This window comes from Malaya genurostris, chromosome 2, assembly GCF_030247185.1.
Source record: "Malaya genurostris strain Urasoe2022 chromosome 2, Malgen_1.1, whole genome shotgun sequence".
Lineage (NCBI taxonomy): Eukaryota > Metazoa > Arthropoda > Insecta > Diptera > Culicidae > Malaya > Malaya genurostris.
In genome coordinates, this window is record NC_080571.1 from 346,138,805 (window position 1) to 346,162,042 (window position 23,238).

General features: G+C 36.9%; 1 protein-coding gene across 6 annotated transcripts in view; it reads left to right on the top strand.

The window, feature by feature from the left end:
• Nucleotides 1–23,238, top strand: part of LOC131431977 (fibronectin type-III domain-containing protein 3A) — a 157,425-nt gene that overhangs the window by 69,038 nt on the left and 65,149 nt on the right. For 3 of the 6 annotated variants that reach the window (XM_058597977.1, XM_058597978.1, XM_058597979.1), the window contains exon 2: nucleotides 14,182–14,813. The exons of 2 other annotated variants lie outside the window; for them this stretch is intronic. In XM_058597977.1, the coding sequence (XP_058453960.1) occupies nucleotides 14,402–14,813 (412 nt within the window). In that variant the 5' untranslated portion in view covers nucleotides 14,182–14,401. The remainder of the gene's footprint in view (nucleotides 1–14,181; nucleotides 14,814–23,238) is intronic. One more of the 6 variants, XM_058597980.1, reaches the window with a different exon arrangement.

Genomic DNA, 23,238 nt, shown 5'->3' on the forward strand with positions numbered 1-23,238 from the left:
GGATACACCAAAACATCCTAAATCAAGCTCCCAAAGTGATCGTCCATAAGAAAGCAACTCATTGTAAATTATCCTTTATAATCCAACCAAAAGCTTAGCAGAACCTTCTTGGCCGTTAGTTCTGTTTCGGCCGCGATAGAACGTTGTCGTATGTGACCAACTTTGTATTCCTATCCGTTTAAGAAATGACTAGATTTCATTCCGTTCGGCCAAGGCTTCACAAAGGACAAATTTTGCACCAAATCGTATTCGAATAGTAATCCCTCCGGGGTCCACTAGGAGATTGAGTACCTATTAGCTTTCTCCGGACAGAACCAGCCTAGATGTCGTCTGGAATCTGGCGGAACAAAAATAAACCAAGAATTTATCCACTGGGTTCTTGCTTCCATGTCGTAAAAGGCGACAATTGCAGTTTTTTTTTATTTGAATGACAAAAGTCAACTATTGCGCAAATCCTTTAATATTACAAGGTAAATAACAGAGATAACATGCATCGGTATATTGAATAAGTAGTAAAAAATACTTGTTTGTTTGATAAATTAATATTTTTTTCTCGGTAGCCGGCTGCCCAACCTATTAATAAATTAAATAAATAATTAAAAACAATCAGGACGCGCGTGAAATCTGTAGATCTTTCTTTGGTGATTTAAAATGATTTGATATAATTTTTAGAATATATCACTACAGTGAATCGACTATTTTGTTTGAAAATTAAAAATGTGTTTTATTAGTGATTTTCCTAAAATTAGTTAAATTTTCGTAAAAAAAACACTGAAAATTTCCGAGTCGAATTCTACACTGAAAAAAAATCGATTTTGAAAGTTCATAGTAGATTTACATATAGAAGATCTTCATAAAATTAGTTAAATTTTCGTAAAAAAAATACTGAAAATTTCCGAGTCGAATTCTACACTGAAAAAAAATCGATTTTGGAAATTCGTGTTAGATTCACATATACATATACTGAAAATTTCCGAGTCGAATTTTACACTAAAAAAAACTAGATTTTGAAATTTCATGGTCGATTTACATATAGCAACACCATAAATAGTTTGGATGAAATTTTGTCGCATGAGAGGTTTATATTCCTTACCACTTTTATGGAATTGGCACTTTGGGCACTTTTATGGAATTTTTTTTCTTCCTAATCCATCCATCTAGTGTTGTGATAATGCCTTTCTCTTGTCATTCAGACAGCCTAATTAAAACATATTTTATTCGGTATGATAATTTCTGACACGAATTGAGACTGATTTTAAACACAAATTCATTAAGGTTGTTTCGTTTAATTCAGAAATTCGAGACTCAACACTTACGTTGCATATTCGACAACACTCTCGAAACCGAAAGTATCAACAATAATACATTTGAACTTTATCATTGGTTACTTTCTTTAAAAAAATGCGAATAAGAAAAAAGCGTTTAGTCGATTACGACACTGAGAAGTCAATTTTTAACCGTGAAAACTTTTTTATTCTTCAGTATAATCTCCATCTAAAGCGATACACTTGACCCATCGGTCATCCAACATTTTGATGCCCTTTGAAAAAAAAAGTACGGGTGTGTAATGTCAGAGACATAACTGGATGTCGTGAATACGAATAAAACTGACACGATTTCTTTATACTTTCGATATAGAATTGATAGTTGATCGATTGTGTGAATTGTGAAACTTTCTCCCTTTTCACTACTAGAACTTTAAACGATTTTTGACGTCGATTATCTCATTTCGGATTTGCATATTCCATTGAAAGAAACTATCAAGATGCTGTACAGGATTCATTTCTGCCTTTTAGAAGAACCAAATTGTGGTTCTCTACGATATTTAGCACAGTTTGGAACATTTTTCTTGGACAATCTTCGCACAGCGAAAAGTGCACGAAGCAAATCAAATTATTTTGAATTTTCACTAAACTGATGATTTCTACCTTCGATTTGCAAAGAAGTAATCTTAATAGTTCTTTAGATATCATTTAGAGCCATTAGAATGGCTGATTTTATATAATGTCCACTTTTCGTATCTCGTTTTCTTTCTCTTCAATGAAAACGACCAGCAGCTCTGTTGTATGATGCAATCGTTCTTGCTTGAATTGAAACTAGCTTGACGAACAAACACCGCAACACATCCGCTCGCAGTGCCAAATGATGCGAAACTGGTTCTCGCCTTGACGACCGGAAGGCAAATGAAAACTACGACCTGAGCGTTTGAGGTTTTTAATCACGCAGAAGGTGCGCTCTCCGATGCCGCTGTTTGAATGCGTCTTCTCGCCCCGACGTCCAACATCCAACGTACAAGAAAAAATGATCGATGTTCGACCACGGTTCCCCTTTTATAACGTTCAGTTGAAGATATGAGCCTGACTACCTCAAAATCGTCGGCCTTCTCTTGATCTTCTCACACTGTTCAAAATAATATCCTAAATTTCTGATCATATTTTAGATGAAATTTTGAAAGAATTATATTGCTTCGATTGATACAAGTCGAGATTTTCGCGATTAAGTTCTGCCCATTTTTACATATGGCTAATTTTGAAAAGGCACCCCATAGTAAAGTATGTCGTATTCACGACAAAAAAGATTTATCGAGGGCTTCAAAATAGGCTTCCGTTTCTGCAATGATCTCAGCATTCGACGAAAATTTCTTTCTCTGGAGAAATCTTTTTAGGTTTGGAAATAATAGTCGCTGGGGGCCAGGTCTGGAGAATATGGGGGATGGTGAACCAATCCGTACCGCAAATCATTCAATTTCACCGTTGCTTTTATGCAGGAATACGCTGGTCTTGATGAAAACTAGAACTCGTCTGACACGATCAGCTGTTATTCAAACACTAGTTAATAGATTGTCATGAAATTTGGTATTAGGCTATCTAGAGGCTTGTTCTCAACAGAAATAGACACGGTTCGAAACTATTCACGACTTTTCTGTGAGACCAAAGTGTAGTACCAGTATATTTCCGGAACCGAAAGTGACACACACTTGATCTTCGAACTTAATTCACGGTTCAGCCATCTCCGAGAAAATTGTACGGAGAAAAAAATCATTAATAAAAGTGCACACATACATACACGAACCGACATTTTCTGATCTCGTCGAGCTGAGTCGAAAGGTATATAGCAGTCTCCAGAGCTCCGATCAAAAGTCTGTTTCTCCAGCAATTCAATGGAGAAAGGTAAAAAGTGTTTTTAAACAAAAACTCTTTGTCCAAAATGAATTTTTCAGTGTTTTTTTATCGAAACTAAACTAATTTCATTCAGGGGTTAGCCAAATTTTGTGCTAGAGCACATAACCGATTTTGATACGTTTACGTTTCGTCTTTGACTCATCAATGCATAGCAGTTCAAATTGAACTGCTTTATGCAAAACTCGGCAGTTCAATTTGAACCGCCAAGCAGACGTAAAGTTTCTGCTATTTGCAGAACACATTTTCTTTGCATCGAAATGCAATGTCAATACTGACGTGCCGAACGAAAACGTGTTTTCAACTTTTTCTGGTCTAGATTGGTCATTCAGGGGTTAGCCAAATTTTGTAAAAAACTAATTTAAAAGTCATATTCATCCAAGATTTCAATTTAACTCAATTCGTAAGGAGGCTCCGACTTCTTGGCACAAAATTTCATCAAAATTAAAAAAAAATTATTTCACTATCTTTACGTTTCGTCTTAGACTCGTCAGTGCAGAGCAGTTCAAATTGAACTGTTTACTGCGAACTTAAACAGTTCAATTTGAATTTTCGTTCGGCTCGTCAAGAAAGACAAGTATGTTGCAAATAGTAATAACTTTACGTCTGCTTAGTGGTTCAAATTGAACTGTTTACGTTCGCAGTAAGCAGTTCAGTTTGAACTGCTCTGCACTGGCGAGTGTAAGACGAAACGTAAAGATAGTGAAATGGTTATATGCCCTAGCACAAAATATGGTTAATCCCTTAATGTTTTGCCTTTCTCTATAGAAAGGTATTAGAATTGCTGGAAAAACCGACTTTCGAACGGAGCCTTTTATTTATAAATCTACTAAATCTTCAGAATCGATTTTTTCCAGTGTAGGACTCGACTTGACATTTTTTAAGTTTTTTTATTCAAAAACTTGACTGATTAGTAAATTTTCGATTATGACCATTTGAAAAAAAATTAAAATGAACTTAGCGAAGCTCTTATTGCCGATAACAAGTCAAATAGGTAATCAATTTGTTGCTAATTAGTTACGGTGGTTTCGGATTCGTTGCTCAATTTATTTTCAAGTTGTTGTTAATTAATTACGGGAGTTTTGAATTTGTTGCTCAGTACTTCGCTTCACATGAAGTTAACGAAGCACCCCACCTGAAAAGGTTAGAAAATAAATCAAAATCTAGTGGGTAACTTGTTGTAAATTAGTTGCTAGTTAGTTACGGTGGTTTTAAATTTGTTGTTCTATTTTTTTCCAGTAATTCACTAAGTTCACATGAAGTTAACGAAGCTCCCCTCCTAAACAGGCGGGTCGAAAATAAATTTAAATCCATTTAATTGCTAATTAGTTGATAATTTATGTCGGTGGTATTGAATTTGGCGCCTAATTTTTTTTATTTTTTCGGGTACTTCACTAAGTTCACAGGATGTTAACGAAGCACTCCTTTAAAGTAAGCTTGAAATCAAATCGAAACCTAGTGGATAGTTTGCTGTCAGTTCGTTAATTGTATGATCACGATTTCCTTATAACTGGCCTAAATCAATCAAACATATTCACAGGGTTTCGATTTGTTTTCAAGCTGATTTTGAAGGGTGCTTTGTTAACTTCATGTGAACTTAGTGAAGTACTCGAAAAAATAATAATAAAAATTAAACAACAAATTCACAATCACCGTAACTAATTAGCAACTAATAAGCAACAAACTATCAACTAGGTTGTGATCCGTTTTCGAGTTCATTTAGAAGGGGTACTTCGTTAATTTTATGAGAACTTAGCGAAGTACTCGAAAGAACAGAATAAATTGAGCAACAAATTCAAAACCACCGTTACTAATTAGCAACAAATAATTCACCCATTTGCGTTGCAAAGTGGCTTTTTTGTGGCAAAATCTACATGTACAGAAAGTTCCGAAAATCCGAGAGGGTACTGCCAACGTTTGTTCGAGTTGGCCCGAAATTCGTCAGATGGAATTTCGATCCTACTTTTTCCCATCCTTCTTGGCAATTCACGGATACCTTTTTGAAAATTTACACCGGTTTGGCCGCAATCCACGAGACGATTATTTTTTGACTACACCATAGTTGGTGATGTGCTATATCAAGCGTAGCAAATAGTAATCAGAAAGAGCAGATCTCTGGGCTATACGGCGGGTGGAGTAAAACTCCCATTTGAACGTTTCTAAGTATGTTTCTACCGGATAAGGAACAGTTGGGCAGGTGTTGTCATGCTGCAAAATTACTCTGTCATGTACATCGGTGCATTGTGGCTGTTTTTTTTTTTTTTGCTATGCTCGGCTCAAACGCTGAAACTGTAAGATAGTATCTTTCCTACGCATATCGCATTACGCTATTTGTTAGAAAACGGTACGAATTATTTGTACGCCCATTATGAACCCTTGCAATTCCGCTTAAATAAACGATAAGATTTTGAAACTTGTCGCCTTGGATTTCCGTGAAGGGTTCAAAATGATTTGGCAAAGGTTGACTCATTTTTACCAGTCTCGTATTTTTCAAAGGTTCTTTCGGGGCATATTTCAAAGACTTTAATTCAACTCAAGTAACTACCGTTTGTTCGAACTTTAGTAATCAAATCTACTCGATACAATATGACTCCGTGCTCAAATATCCGAGTCTAGTTGACTAAACGCAGCACGAATATAATTTGTTATATGATTTGTTCATAATGAATTAATGATAATTTTGAAACACTAAGATTCATTCATGCTACCAAAATACAAAGACAAAGAAAAAAATATCTTTCAAAATCTTGAAAACAAATATAAGACTACATAGACCAAGTTGCTCAAAACTCAACAAACGGACCTAAGTTTTGTAAATTCCGGGTCACGAATGGTTCACTGTGTTTTCCACAAGTGCTGATGGCTTGCCAAATCTGGTACTAATTTTAACAGCTTCCCGTGGTGTTCCGGCTAATGAATAACTGTCGCTTTGGTACTGTGCTAGTGAATTGTGAGGTTCCGGATTTTGTTTGTTTTGAAATCAAATTGTTTTTGGTCTTCTAGACGAAGCCAGACGTTACATCATGTTTCATGAAATTTCCTCGTTAGTGCTTCGTTAACTGGTTAAAAATGATTGCAATTATCGTTCCGATTCAAAATGAAGGTTTAATTATTGTAAATTAAAACTCCCTACAATGAGCTGTAGTATTATGGAATTAAATCATTTCATGATCTTAATTAAGGACACGATGAAGGTGTTGGTTGCATGTTATGGAATTAGCCTGTTATGTATTATAGCAGGAAACAAAGCTAGTGCCATTGCTAGGATAGTATCCGGTCTGAAGTAACACTTGTTGATTCTGAAATTATGAGTTCTAGACTCTTCGGTTTCGAAACATACGATTCATCGGACATCGATACTCTGTTATTTCATTATGCATAGCGGTATATCATCTGTTTCTGGTTAAACGCTCGATGCAGAATTTATATGAGATAAAACATGTGTAGAAATCATCACCTGGCTAGCGATTTTTCAACACTATTGATTGCATATTCATCAATTGGTTGATGTGAGTCCAGGCGAGTAGTGCAGAGGCTTTTTTTCAATCCTCTTGATGAATTTGTTACTAAATTGAGGCCGCCTATTCACTTTCATACCCGTTACTTATGGTAAAATTAATCGTAACCGGCAAAACGGCGCTTCTCACACAGTGGGCTTGTTTATATTAGAATAACTAATATTGGAAAATATTGGATTCCTTTAGTAGTTCAATCTCAAAGACTATTATTACGTAACGTAGACAATAAAAGTATATAATTTTAAATTGTAATGTAATGCACTACGTCAAACTAAATGAGTAAAACTTAACCATTGAATGCGAAAATTTGCTACAAGGAAGCATGTTTAAAACGTTAATTTCTGCATTTGGGTCAAGTAACTGTGTCAACAACCGTCGATATGCGATGTTAGAAGGTCTGTCTGTCCGATAATCGTCAATCATGGATTGAAATCTCACTCAGATAGACTAGTCTGACCCTTTAAGATTCATTTGTGATCCTTGAAAGGATCGATTTGTTGTTTTTTTTTCGATATTTAATATTGTGATTTAGCAGTTGCAGTAAAGCTTTTCGTTGACATTCATTTTTCGAGCCATTTTTGTACAACCTTGAACATTTGAAATTGTTTCTCTGCTAGTGCGTGTCGCATCGGTGAAAACAAATGATAATCACAAGGATCCAGATCTGGTAAATATGGTGGGTGCAATCATAGAAATTGTTTGGCTGTTTTCGGGCCCAATGTGGTCATTTTTCGAATAATGCTTGTTCAAATGGATCATTTGTTGACGGCGGCGAACGATAATAATGGGTATGGGTTTAAGTAGGTTACTACGACTCCCTTCTGATCACACCACATACATAGCACTGTGTTATTCTCAAAACGATTCGTTCTTGGACTCGATGCTGATGATTGTCCTGGCCTTACCCATGATTTTTTGCGTTTCGAATTATCAAAATGTATCCATTTTTCGTCGTCAGCTGTAATCCGATGTGAGAATAACTCTTTCGTTGCCTAAAAAGAGTTTTTCGCTTTTCACATGTCTTTCGTTTAGTTTGTGTGGAACCCATTTACCAACCTTTTGAAATTTTTCCATAGCTTTGAGATCACCGTAAATGACTTACCAAGTGACATTCAATTTCATTTTCCTTATTTGTGTATTATTTTCGTTCAATAATGATTGCAATTCGTCATTTTCAACCTTTTTTGGTCGACCTTAAGTTGTTTTTATTGATAGCATTGAAATCGTCTGCTTTGAAACGTTGAAACCAACGCTCACAAGTTATGATGGTTGGGGAAAGATCTCTATAAGACTTCGATGATTTTCCGAGGTCATTTAAACAAAAAAATCTTCCCTTCCACACTTTCTCTTGATTTGACTCGAAATTCGAAATTTTTAACACGAAATTAACGTATGTTTTAAGCTCGAAAGCCAAGTCAACAAATAAGCTTTTTTCAATCAACAAAATAGTGCTTCAGGTTCGAAATATTAAAATTGAATTAAAATTGTGATGCTCAAGTAGAATTTTTTTACGACTGCTTGGGAGTCAATTTGAACTGATCCCCAGGTGAAGGAATACGAATATGTCGAATTTACATACCTGTCAATTATAAATTGTTGCCAAAAAAAATTCTTCCAAACTTTTCACATAGTATTAAGTTGGTGAGAAAAAGTAAAACTATTATTTTTACATTCCAGTTGACATGTTTTGGATCGTCCGATATGCTTAGCTGAAGTATACCCGGTTTTGTTCTAAATTTGTTTCTATTAGTTAGTAATCGTTTAGTGCCAGATTCGGACAATATGGTGAATTCATAACACTCATTATCCGTACTGTATCTCGCAGTATTGTACTGTATTTTGGACCCAAATACTGTGTATTGTTTCTCTAACATGTACGGTATTTTAATTTAACGGCATTTTCCCATTGAATTCAAAATTTAAAGTCTTTGACTCATTCGGAAGTGGATACGTTAGAAGCGTCAATGGCCGTCAAGTGCAACTCGAAGTACGAATACGTGGAATTCTAAATATACCTCGATACTAAACCTGCCAATTCTTATTTGGAGTTGGTGACACTTTCAGTTTTTAATTTAACTTTCTAGACATGTAGACTTTGTTACGAAAAGTCAATTTGCATATTTGGTTTTACCAAAATTTATCAAGGCTCTTTCTGAGAAGGGTCAAACTTACTCTAAAATTTTTTGTGCCAATGATTTTTCCCTAATCAGTCTAATTTTCGAATAAAATACTGAACAAAATCCAAATTAAGTCCCACGCAAAAAAAAAATCGATTCCAAAAATTTAAAGTCGTATTACGTAAATAAACACAAAACTTTTGCTTTATTTGAAATTTTATCCCAAGATAGTTAGTTGTGGTAATAAAGTTTTGCTAACAAAAGTTTTTTTCTTGTCCAATCTAATTTTCCAGTCATAATCATCCATCACTATCTTACACACAACAAAAGATCAATTTCTAAATTTTTCGATGTTCTAGAAAAGGCCGTCTTTTGTTTGGATGAAATTTTGTCCCAATATAGGTAAATATCTTCCCCACCATGATATATTGTAAGATGAGAACTTACCAGGGAAAAAGGTTTTTCTAACTAAAACTTTTTGTCGTCGTGTGTTCACAAATTGAGTTCCATTGGATACTTGGACGATTCCTACTTTCAGTTTAGTTTAGCTTTCGATAAAAGTACACTGGAAAAAAAAGTTCACTTTGAACAAGACAAATTTTTTGGGACAAAATTTCATAAGAAACGGTAACGGTATTTTTTTCGTAAATGGACTATAAATTTTTAAAATCGATTTTTTCGGGGTAGGATTCGATTGTGAATTCTTCCAGTATTTTTTTTTAATTAAATTATTTTGAGAAATAGTACAGCACATTTTTGTAATATTTGCTTTTTTCGGCTATATTTTCGGCTATAACCATTTACAACAAAAGTCGTAAAAAATTGCCCTTTCAAAAGACAGCCTAGAGTAAACTTTCGATTCATAAATTGATATTGATATTTAAGCAAAAAACGCGATCTAACGCTAAATTTTCCGTCAATTTTGAGGTGAAAAACTACCATAATACCGCAGCTACAAATTGCTTGCCAGACCATAGCTTTCTTACCAAATTTTTCGACTTCAATCGATATATTGGACTGGTTTAGCACTTGCCCATCTCGCACCGTATAATATTGTGATCCCGGCAAGGATTTGTAATCGAGTTTCACGCAGGTTTCGTCGTCCATGATTATGCAGTTCAAATTTCCAGCAAGAATCGTATTGTACAGCTTTCGAACTCTCGGCCTGATCGATGCGATGCGTTCTTTAGCACGAAGAACATTTGGCTTCGAAGTGTCCACTTTTTTGGCCACATCCCGAATTGAAGCCTCCTTCATTTGCTCGAACGCCTTCCGTATACGTTTATCCAACCGAGGGTTAGCAGGACCTTTTTTTTGACTCGTTTTCGGTTTATCCTCAAAAGTGTTATCCTCACCGAACTTCCTGATTGCATATCGCACGGCTTTTTCACTTACTCCTTCCAATTTTTGCTTTCTTCCTCAGTGACAGTCCGCGTTCTGCGCACCATTTGTACACAATTTTTCGACGTTGTTCTGCTGAAAGTCCACGCATTTCGAAACAAACTAATGAAAACGAATAAACAACTGCACAAGTGGTTAGAGAAGAGTGTAAACAAAAGGACGCAGCCATAAAAATTGACAGATTCTGAACCATTGTGAAATGGCAGCGGTTTTTGGTTGCGTCCATACTTTCTGGGACAGTCTTTATGTGTCGTTCTCAAGTTATTATTTTGATTTTTACCTGTTCGTGGCCTATTTAAGCAAAAAACGCGATCTTACGCTAAATTTTCCGTGAATTTTGAGGTGAAAAACTACCATAATATGAAAATGGGAAAAATTCAAAAAGGCAGGGGGAAAACATTTTATACCAAGAAAGTATGTTTCAAGTTTTAAACGAATTGGTTCAGTAGATTTTGCAGGATCGTGTTCACGGATTTCGGAAAATTGGTTTTCAGAAAATCAAGCGTTTAAACTTTTTTTCTCAAAAAGTGAGCAAAAATTGATTTGAAATTTTGACACAATATTTTTGAAATGTAAAACTACACGAAAATGTAAAAAAAAACCATTTCCCTCAATCTATGAACCTGGCACCTCTGGAGACAGCAATTTGTTTTCATCTGCCATGAGCATAAGCCACTGTAGTCTCTCCTGAAGGTGTGCATACAAGTTCTCACAGACCAAAAAGTGACAGAGAGAACAACAAATCCCAGTGCTGAACTGAGCAATTCCTTCTCTCCTTGAATCTGTGCAGTAACGTACGTGTACACGGAAAGACACTAACACAGCGACTTGAAGTTTTTAATTGGATGAATATCAGATGCGTGTAAATGCACGCAATTTTCGAGTTCAGATGAAAAGATCGTTTGACTGCCATTGACCAGGAAGCGCATGCAGCTTATAATGAATTTGTGCATATTGTGCTGGAGATAAAATCGCTTTTTATTTTAAAGACTGTCCCAGAAAGTATGGACGCACTTTGATTTCGCTGTAAATAATTCACAAGTGTTAGATATTCAAATTTTATTCGATATACTGATAATATTAGACTACAACAACATAATATTATTCTCAACATTTGCTACTTAGCCATTGTAGACTAGCTGGCACACCTTCTTGCGAGCGTTCCACATTAAATTCCGTACAGACTTCTTGGCGACAAGTTTTGACACTTTTTTCTAATCTTTTTCGAACTGTTGAATGGTTTCGGCTTCCGAGACATGTTTCCTAAGATGTGCTTACGTTAATGCTCAAAATTCTTCAATTGGTCGAAGTTGTGGGCAATTTGGTGGATTCATGTCTTTTGGGACGAAAGTGACATTTTTGGTAGTATACCATTCTATCGTTGATTTCGAGTAGTGGCAAGAAGCAAGATCTGGCCAGAAGACAACAGGAACCTTGTGGCTTCGAATCATGGGTAGAAGGCGTTTTTGTAAACATTCCTTGATGTATATTTCGCTGTTCATTCAAGCAGTGGTGATGAAGGGTTTCGGAATCTTACCGCAGCTACAAATTGCTTGCCAGACCACAGCTTTCTTACCAATTTTTTCGACTTCAATCGATGCCTCGGCCTGGTTCAACACTTGCCCTTCTCGCACCGTATAATATTAAGGTCCCGGCAGGTATTTGTAATCGAGTTTCACGTAGGTTTCGTCGTCCATGATTATGCAGTTCAAATTTCCAGCAAGAATCATATTGTACAGCTTTCGAACCCTCGGCCTGATCGATGCTTCTTGTTTCGGACTACGTTTTGGTTGTTTCTGCTTCTTATAGGTTCGAAGATTCAAACGTTCTTTAGCACGAAGAACATTTGACTTCGAAGTGCCCACTTTTTTGGACACATCCCGAACTGAAACCTCCTTCTTTTGCTCGAACGCCTTCAGTATGCGTTTATCCAACTGAGGGTTAGCAGGACCATTTTTTCGACCCGTTTTCGGTTTACCCTCAAAGGTGTTATCCTCTCCGAACTTCCTGATTTCATTTCGCACAGCTTTTTCACTTACTCCTTCCATTTTTGCTATCTTTCTCAGTGACAGTCCGCGTTCTGTGCACCATTTGTACACAATTTTTCGACGTTGTTCTGCTGAAAGTCCACGTATTTCGAAACAAACTAATGAAAACGAATAAACAACTGCACAAGTGGTTAGAGAAGAGTGTAAACAAAAGGACGCAGCCATTAAAATTGACAGATTCTGAACCATTGTTAAATGGCAGCGGTTTTTGGTTGCGTCCATACTTTCTGGGGCTGTTTTTATATTCGGTATCAAAGAATAAATAGAGAATCTAAAAAATAATAGCATACGAATGGAGAATGCGAGGTTATTCTTTCAATTTGACCGGGCAATTATGGACGAGACGCCACTGCATAAAATGTATCATTTAATGAAAAAACTCGTCACTTTTCACTATTTTTAAATAAAATGCTTTTTGAAAAATGTACTGCACATCGACTGAATTTTCATGATTTTTCTGTATTTCGCCATAAATGATACATGGAAGCATGAAAACTTCTCTATCAAGCTCGGGGAGTATTTGACGAAACGCTTCAGACGTGTGTGGCCTGACGTTGTCATGACGAAACACGACAACTGGTTGGTTGACGAATTATGTAAACACCATTCAGAAGTCGTCTGGTTTGCAACTAATAGTTGAACTATGTCAAAGAAAAACTGTAAAATGTGCCGAATCTTCGCTCTGTTGATTTTTATAAGTGACACCGATTTGATCGATAATTTATGGAATATCGAGCACTGCAGTTTAAGATAGTGTTTTTGGGAAATTCAATTTATATTGTGAAGTAGACTAATCTTAGAATATTCTACAGTACAAGATAAGAGAAGGTTGTTTCAAGTGGAAAAATGATAGGTTAAAACCTCTATACCAAAAAACAAAAACAAAAACAAACCGATAATTTCAAGGCATGTGATAATTAGACTCCAAATTTGCTACCACACCAGCGTCGGATTGTAAAGCACAATTTCGATTCATCAATTGCAACAATTGCACTGTCAATGGCAGCTTAGCTGTTCAAAAGTTGTTCGAGGGCAGAAGCAGTAGCAGCAGCGTGAATATACGTTAGTCAGTTCAGTCCTAATAACAAGCAGTGAGAGTCGCTGTCTTCCATGCCTTTTAACATGATTTCCTTTGCTTTGATTGATAACGGCATTTCTTGTGTTCGCATAAAAAAAGAAGAGACGTACCCGCCGCGAACACACACTTCGATACATTCCGCACGCACACTCACAGACGGGGCAGACACACGATGTTTTTGGTTTGGTTTGGTTTGGCTTGGTTCGGTTGGTTGATTGGGGCTGGAATGTGAAATGTGTACACTACTTGTGCAGCGCATTTGTAAATAACCGTCTTTAGAGAGCCACCCTGAACCGCTCGGTACCGCCTTCTGTTCCTAGGTACCGGTGCCCACTCCCCCACCCTCACCACGAGGCGGGCGGGCACCAATAACAAGGTGCGGCACCTTGAGGAGCAGAGTATTATTAGAAAAGCAAGAAAGAAGAAATTGTTTTGTGCATTTTGATCCGACAGACAGCACCCCAAAGTTTTCAACGAAAGAGATAGCGAAGGCAGAAGCAAGTCAAGACCAACTAACAACTAGAAGAAGCAAGCAAATGTGGGCCACACATGGGATGCATTGGTTGCCTTGCCTTGCCTTGCCTTGCCCCTACATGTTGATGGCGCTCTCGACTGAATAACAGCAACAAAAGCGCACAGAATGGTCCCGTTGTGTGCGAGCTGTTGCTTCTTTCTGTTGCTCTAGTGCCCGTGAATGAGTATTTGAAATGTACGAACAAGAAGTTGACTGTTATCAGGACTAAAACGGAACTGCTCCGGTTGCTTGCCTGGTGATAAGCATGCCTCGAAGGCAACTTCTGGAGGCGTTGGAATGATTTTATTTCGTTCTTATGTTTTCAGTAGTCTTAAATATGTGAGCTAAGCAGAGCGTAATTAGTTCAAGAAGAAGAAAAATAAATCACCACCGCGCGGGTGCGGGTGAAATTTGTGTTATTTTAAAATCAAGAATCAAATAGTGAATAGTGAAAAATCAAGTGCAAGAAAAAAAAACGAAAGAAAGAAAGGATACGAAGAACAAACCAGAACGGGGAAACTGTCCACCGTCCACGGACCAGTGACCATGGTACGCCGAGCTGTTTCAACTTCCCCGGAATCACCAGCTCATCTAAATCACCACATAAGTCAAGCACAGACCCCAACATCATCCACCTCCTCTCTGTCGTCCTCGTCGGATAGTCATCATCAGCAGCAACAGCAGCAGCAGCAGCAACAACAACAACAACAACATTCTCCACAACAATCTCAACAGCAACAGCTTTCACCTCAACCACCCCAGCAACAGTCTTCCCAGCATCATCCGCATCAGCATCTGCAGACGCCTCCTCACCATCACGGCCACGTCAACGGACACAACATTTTCCTGACCGCTCAATACTCCCCGGAATACTATCCAGAACATTCGTACTACCTGCCACATCCCGAATATGGACCGGCATCACAGCATTCACACATCTGTCCGGTGCATGACTATGGTAAGCGAAAATGTGATTAAAACTTACTGGTTCCGCCGCGCATACTCGTAAACAGACTAGAGACAAACAAACAAACAAAAGCGAACGTAATAAAAAAAAAACGTCGAAGGTCCACAATACCATTTTCTGCTATGATATTAGTTTGTTATATTCATTTGTTCCTGGCAGCTTTTGTAAAGTCTTTTTGTGTTACATTTCGATGTGGAACGTAACCTTATGTTTCGACAGACGAATTTGTAGTTATTGACATTAAGAATTCATCCTGGTCGGGATTCAAGTGTACGATAGTTTGTTTGTTATGAGACCAATACCTCGGGGCACGTTACTAATTTTCCGATGGTGGAACCGTCGTTCAGTTCATGTATATTTTTTCTGTGCTAAAGTTTTGACCATACATAATACAGTTTCTCAACTCGGATTTTTCATTGAAATTGGTTTCTAATTAAAAATTGAACACAGCTATACACAGCTGACAGTCTAACTACTGCAGAATTGAAAGAAAACTTCTTCCTTTCTCTCGTCATTCAAATAAATTTTTCAGATTAATTCGAGTTACGTGAGCTTTCACACTTAGTTCGCTTATATATTCGACAGTAACTATCAGGTGTACAACTTTGCTTCCGCCGTTTTCCGATAGGTGGCTGTACCGGGTGAGGCTGGTCAAAATACATAGATGATAATGCCTTTAAAGTGAGTGTCTAACGAATTGTCATCACCGTTTCAGTGACAGTTGTTCTTGTTTTCGTATTATTCACGCTCGAAAATATCTGTTTATGTGCCCAATTCTCGCCATTTGCGGGAAGTTTTACTTTTCTGTTACAATTCGAAAAAAATGCAGCTGAAGCGCATCGAATGCTCTCAAAAAAATTACGGTGATGATGCTCTGAGTAAAAGAACGTTTGGAGAGCTTGCCAAATCGTTGGCAGTGAGTCAGCAAGCCATTTCAAAACGTCTCAAAAATGAAAAGCGGCCACAATAACAAGAGCGACATGACAAAGTTATCCTCCAACATGACAATGCTCGGCCTCACTTCGCAAAAGTGGTCAAAAAGTACCTGGAAATGCTGAAATGGGAAGTCTTGCCCCACCCGCCGTATTCCCCAGATGTCGCCCCTTCTGACTTCCACCTATTCCGTTCGATGGCACACGGCCTGGCATATCAACATTTTCAGTCCTTCGAAGAGTTGGAAAAATGGATTGCTTCATGGATAGCGTCAAAAGAGGACTCGTTTTTCCGAGCCGGGATCCGAAAATTGCCGGAAAGATGGGAGAAAGTTGTCACTAGCGACGAATAATACATCTGTAAGCACTTTTTCGCAATAAAGCTTTTAATTTTGGAAAAAAACGGCAGCAAAGTTGTACATCTATATCATAAACTTTACAATTTGAAACAGCTTTGAGCTAAAAATTAGAAGGAGTTTCCTCATTTTATGCATCGTCACTCTAAATCAGTGATTCCCGAACTGGTCCTACAGCCTACTAGTGGGCATTAGCTCATTTTCAGTGGATAGTAAACTCAACATTGTTAATAGGTGGGTAATGAGTCGCAAATAGTCGATACTTTTTTGAGGAAGGCCTTGAGTAAACTGTATTCACGACAAATTTATATAGGCATGTGTGTAATATATCATTGCGAAAAATAATTCCATCCCAATCTATCAGTTGCTAAAATGATGTGATTAGTGCATCATTCAATTTTTGTGAGATTTGTGAGAAAGAAAACGAAAGTAAGAAGATGAAAATTTCAATTGCTGTGTCGACCAAGAATTGGTCGAATAAGAATGAGTGTAAATAATTTCAATGTTTCATTAGAAATTCATATAATGATTTTCAGAGCTCGAGTCCAAAATCTTGTTCAAAATCCTAAGGTCAGATCCAGAATTCAGATTCATGATCGGAATTCAGACCCAGAATCCTGCTATCCGGTTCAGAATTGAGGTTCAAATCTAAAATTTCTGTCTGCCTGGGATCAGAACTTATGCCCAAAACACACGAAAATCTATGTATTCCCGTCAAAAGTTCTGATCTCCAACTCAGGTCCAAAATGCAAGCCTAAAATTCGGATCCCGATTTTCGCTCAAGAATCCAGGTCCATGTTCTGAAACTAAGTCCAGAATTCAGGTGAAGAGTCAAGGCTCAGGATCTAAGTTCAAAAACTGTGTCAAGAGCTGATTCGGGGTCAGGATTCTGGTTCCAAAACCAAAGTCCAAGTCCAGGTTGAAAATTAAATTCCATAATCGAGATGCAGAATTCAGGTTCAGGTAAAAAACCTCTGTCAATAATTTTAGTTCAGAATCTGAGTACAATTTCAGAATTCAGATCCAGACTGAGAATTCCGGTCCAGAATCGAAGTGCCGATTTTAGGTTCAGAATTCAGATTCTGCACTCAGATCACAAATTCATGTTCAGAGGTTAGGTCAAGTTACTCAGTTCAGGTCCAGGTTCTGAGTTCCAATTATAGTACGGAATCCTGGTTTTAATTCAGATCTTGGCTTAAAATCCATGTACAGAATCTAGGTTCAGATCCAGAATGGCAATCATGCTTCAAAATTTTGACCCAGAATCCATGTTCAGAATCCAGATTCAGTATTCAGATCCGATAAAACCTTGACGGATATCCGACTCGAGAGTCCTGGTTCAGAATTCTGGTCTAGGTTTCGAATCTCAGTCAATAATTTAAGGTCAAGATTTTTCGAAAAATAACTTGCCTTCGCTGTTCCAGTACTCGGGAAGGTGTTGATTCAATCGAATTCCGATGATTCGCGTTTCGTATACAAAGCAAATCTTGTTCCGAGGTCACCGTTCCATCGACCAGCCCCGCCTAAATGAAATGTTTCCATCAAATGGATTCAAACATTACAGAAAGACTTTTGATCCCTGGCAATTGGCAAGCAATCGATGCGTGTTTAGATTTGTATGAACAATTAACATTTTCTAATCTTACCGTATCGAAACCTTCAGTCTTATGAACCTGTCAATTACACCCTTGGAATATAGTATGATTTTGCACACTTCTGAATATTTTTTCTATAGATGCTCCTGCATAAAACACTAATTGTACGAATAGAAAGTTATTCTTACTTATAAGACGTATTCTGTTTCATGCCTCAAATTATATAAGGATGATATGCAAAATGCTTATGACTTGCAAGGAATGCGGCAGACGGTTTCCATGAAAACAAGTTGACAATTTAAAATACACTTCATCAATAGGACGTCAAAACGAAACACTTGACCTATTTAAAGAATTTTCAATAATGTTCGCGTTTAAAATGAATTATTACAAATCAACCAATTCGCATCCTCTCATTCTGCTACTAACGCAGAAGGCCCGCAGAAGTACCCAGTCGACGTCGTTCTATTGGCCATACATCATCATAGACACACGGAGAGGCATGAGATAGAAACTTGTGAGCACTTAGTTATTACGACCCAATGTTTTTATCCGATTTTTGCATTCAAAGTTTATACCAACTGCCGCTGTGGACGAGGCATTGTTTTCTTGTTTGTTACGGGCAAACTGATCTATGCTGCGTTCTCACAGTGGCTGTCGGTTAAAACTTTGAATGTAAGAAACCGGCTGAAACATTTGTTTTGGAAGAACCGATTAAGTTTTGAAACGATTATTGCATGGAAAAATCTGTGTCCGGGTTTTTGCTCTCAATGTTTTTTTTCCGGTTTTTGCTTTCAGCCGTTCATATAAGGCTGAAGGAATTTTATTTGTTTTTACGTTATCATGTAATCAAAAATATTCGTGAAATTGATTGATTTTTTACACCCTTTAAATCTCGCACGTGGAAGCCGTAAGAAAAAAAATCAAAAGCGTTATATGGGATCGTTATCGGATTTTAATCTTTGATTATAAAAATCGTTTTAGTCATCTCCGAGAAAATCGAGTGAAATGTTTTTGAAATTTTTCGTACATATAAATTTGTAACTCCGGAATTAAACGTCGGATCCGGACAAATTTCAATAGCGTTGTATGGGATCATATGACCTTTCATATTAATCTAAGTTTGTAAAAATCGGCTCAGCCATCTCCGAGAAAATCGAGTGCATATTTGTTTGCACATACACACAGAGCTAACGAATGCCACAATGAAATGGAAATTTGCGAAAAACTTACCGCAAAGACAAGACTCGAACCCGTAGCTTGCTCTTATCCTTATCCTCTGAAAGTATTACAATCCTTTTGTGGAATTTGATCTTCTGTTCCAACAGATTTCGCAGCCGATTAATAGCGTACCGAATCATTGCATGGCTGGTGCTACGATCCTACTGACACTAAGAATACTGCAAGGTCGGGGTCCGCATGGACAGATCTTGAAAAACCTGCATGGAACAAAGGATATAATTTTGAGAAAATCACTTGAAAAGAAGAATCGCCTAATTTGGGATATATTTTCGGAAAAAATCGCACTATTTCGGAGACCCGCACGGAACAAAAAAAATGGGTAATTTGCCTGAAAAAAGTTGCATAACAATTTGTGATACCTTTCTTATTACATTTTATATAAAAATCGAAGTAAAATTTATTTTGAAGTTTATGATCACTGCTTCCGGGAATCAAGGAACCGAAAACCGGTAATAGTTATGAACGAAAAAAATATCAACTAAAAAGACGGGTGGGTAATGTCAGAGACATAACTGAAGGACGTGAATACGATTAAAACTGACTTGTTTCTTTCATATTCCCGAATATTAATAATCATACATAATAGTCAGTTGATTGTGTGAGTTATATTACTTTTACTGCTTCGCCGCCAGAATTGTAACGGTGCATCTGTACTAAAGAATGAGTTATTGACGACAAACATATTCTATTTCACAAATAACAGATTTGCATCCTCAGCGGAAAAAAAAACTTCGAGTAGTTCCTTGCGGATATTTGAGTATTTTTTGTCACCATTCATTTCTCTACACCAGAACCTGAATTCTGAAAATTCAGGAGCTGGAACTGAACTTAAAAACTAAAATCAGTTGAATTAAAGAACTAAATTCAGTAACAAAATTAAGGTTCGGAATCCAAATCAAAAATTTTATTCTAAAATTCTGGAACTGAACGAATGTTCAGAATCCATGTTCCGAACTTAGTTCTAGATCTGAATTCTGAACTTGAATCCCGATCCTGAATTCAGTGTCTGAATTTAGTTCCAGAACCTTAGTTCCGAATTCAATTCCAGCGTGCAGACTTTGATTTGTGCTAATAAATACTAAAACTTAATTCAGGAATTAAATCCTGAAGCTGAATTTGGAAATTAAATTCTGAAACTGAACCAAAGAACTAGATTCTGGAACCGAATTCAGTTCCAAATTCTGTTTCTGAGTTCAGATATAAAATTCCTAACTTAAATCAGGACTTAGGTGTCAGTTTGAAAAATCTTGTAAAGAAATATGAGACAGGTTCCGAATTCCATTGAAAAAAAAAAACGTGATTAATCCACCTAGCAGTGAGATGATACCTTTTTTTTAAAATTCACCAATTTTGTATGGGACCTTAAGTCTTGTAATATTTGTTTTTGAAGTTCGATTTGGTCTTTTTTGAGAAAATGATTGAGCTTTGAGAATCGATTCGATACTGGAACCGGAATTCTAAAATCGGTGTAGCCGAAATCAGTTAAATTCACCTGAGCAGTGTGTAGACATCTTTGAGAAATTGTAGTGCGAATTAAAATTTGGGGGTACATTCCGAATCCAAAAACGAATACCGCTCAAACTGAAATAAATTTATTTGGTAATCGACTATCCAAATCTGCAAACCCGATAAACCTGATTAATTTATGTGAAATGGACATTTTTATACTAATCACCCTGCATTTTCTAAACCAGAAGTCGGATCTGACTAAAAAGTAAGAGGTTTTATAGGATTTTAAGACCTCTCATTTGATTCATAGATGATTCTTAGATTTCATTTGAATCTTAGATCGGTTCAGCCATCTACGAGATTTCTCTCGTGAATTGCATTATTTTAATTTCGTTTCACATATCATCCTGTGGTTCCGCAATCAGAAGTCGGATCCAAACGTAATTCAGGAACCTTGTTTGAGAGTATACGACTTTTCATATGAATCTGAGTTTGTAAAAAACGGTTTAACCATCTCCGAAAAAATTGAGTGAAATTATTTGTCACACATGCATTTGCTGATCTCGACGAACTGAGTCGTATGGTATATGGAAGTCATGTTCTTCCAGCATTTATTGCTGTCAATAGTTTAAATCAATATAATTATGGAATTACTTCCAACTCGATAATGCTGGTATCATCTGGTTTACATATGCCATATTCGAAAGATTATGTTGCCAAAAATGAACCGTGCTAAAATTGGTCCGAGTCAAATTGTCATAAAAAGGATGCTGTACACAGTCTTTTTGGTACTTAGAAACAATTATATGTAACAGTATAAAAAATCGTGTTTCATGTTGCTCCCAAGCATTGCTTTTTCATACAGCGCTCAAAATTCCTTCTACTGGAATAAGGCTTACACAAAAATATCGATATCTCCGTTAAAAATGGACGGATTTTAACAATCTATGGCTTGTTGGATAGGTATTACCGAGCGAAATCTAAGTCTGTAAACATATTCTGTTTTCAAGGTCAAATGTGACAGATACTGTCAAAAAACTGAAAATTTTAACATAAAACTTCGTATAACTCAAAAAGTAAACATCCGATTTCAAAACCATTCAATAGCGTTCTGGGTGACGGGGAGACCTTTCATTTGCGACTAGTTTGATAAAAATCGGTCCAGCCATCTCTGAGATCTCGACCTCTTAGTTGACAACACACATACAGACACACACACATACACACACACACACACAGACATTTGCTCAGTTCGTCGAGCTGAATCGATTGGTATATGACATTCGGCCCTTCGGGCCTCGGAAAATTTTTCGAAAGTTTGAGCGAATTCTATACCTATTTTTTATATATATAAAAAAAGGTAATCAGGTTCATATTCCAGATCTAGAATTTATTTCAAGAATTTAGTTGTAGAGCTGAACTCATTTTCAGAATCCAGATTCCAAACTAAATTCTAGAACTGAATTCTGAGCTTGAATTCCGAACCCGAATTGAGAATCTGAACTCAGTTCCGAACACTTGCTTTAGAACCCAAGTTTCGTATTCAATTCTAGCAATTCTAGCTCTTAATTCTGGACCTGAATTCTAGAAATGAATTCTGAAACTGAACCTAGTGGTGTAATGATGCATTTCTCATATTACTCATAATCAAAAATATTATCAACCGCAGCCCCGTCTTTTACCAATATTACACACTAGTAGCAGACATCCGTAACCGTTTCGATTTTTTCATAGCATGTACGAAATAGAACAAAGCACTCATCGTTTGTTTTGTGTTTTCTTCGTCTTTCGGTGTGGTACATATTCGATCTGAAAACTTTGATACTCATCGCCCTGTAACTGCGGAACCGGAAGTCGAATCCGTATTAAATTTCACAGTATCTTTAAATATAATATAAGCTTTAATTCAAATCAAGACATGTGAAAATCAGCTCAAGCATCGCAGAGAAATCGAAGTGAGTTCTATTTTGTATGTTTTTCTGCACCACTTACGGTGCTTCCGGAACAGGAAAAGGGGGACCAGTAGTGCCGAATTAAATTTTTATACCCACAAACTAACAAGCTCTACAAATTAGAAGAATTTATCGGACAGTTTTACTAGATTTGTACCTATTTTTGACCATCGTTTGTGAAAAAATACTAATGAAATTCGTGATTTTCCACTTATCACACTTTAGTTCTGGAACCGGAAGTTGGATCTGGATAAAATGTTCTAGAAATTTTTTGGAAACTATAAGACCTTTCATTTGAATCTTAGCTTGTGAAAATCGGTTCAGCTGTTCAGAGAAAATTGAATGCACACTTTTTCTCTAATTTTCACATATTACCATGTAACTCCGGAACCGGATGAATGAAATTCAAATGCTGGCTATGGGACCATAAGACTTTTTATTTGAATCATAGTTTGTGAAAATCGGTTCAGCCATTTCTGAAAAAAGTGAGTGCATATATTTTCCATTTTTTTGTGCATGTCATCCTATATCTCCGGAACCGGAAGTCCGATCGGGATGAAATTCAATAGCAGGCAATGGAGCCATGAGACCTTTAATTTGAATCTTAGTTTGTGAAAATCGGTTCAGCCATCTCCGAGTAAAGTGAGAGCATATTTTTGTTTCATACATACAAACATACACACACGAACACACACACATACATTTGCTCAGTTCGTCGAACTGAGTCGAATGGTATATGACATTCGGCTCACCGGGCCTCGGTTAAAAGGTCGGGTTTTATAGTGTTTGCATAGCCCTTCTACACGAGAAAGACAAAAAGTAAATTCTGGAAGTGAATTTAACAAATAAATGATGGATCAAAAATCAGTTCCAAAAAATTTGTTTGGAGT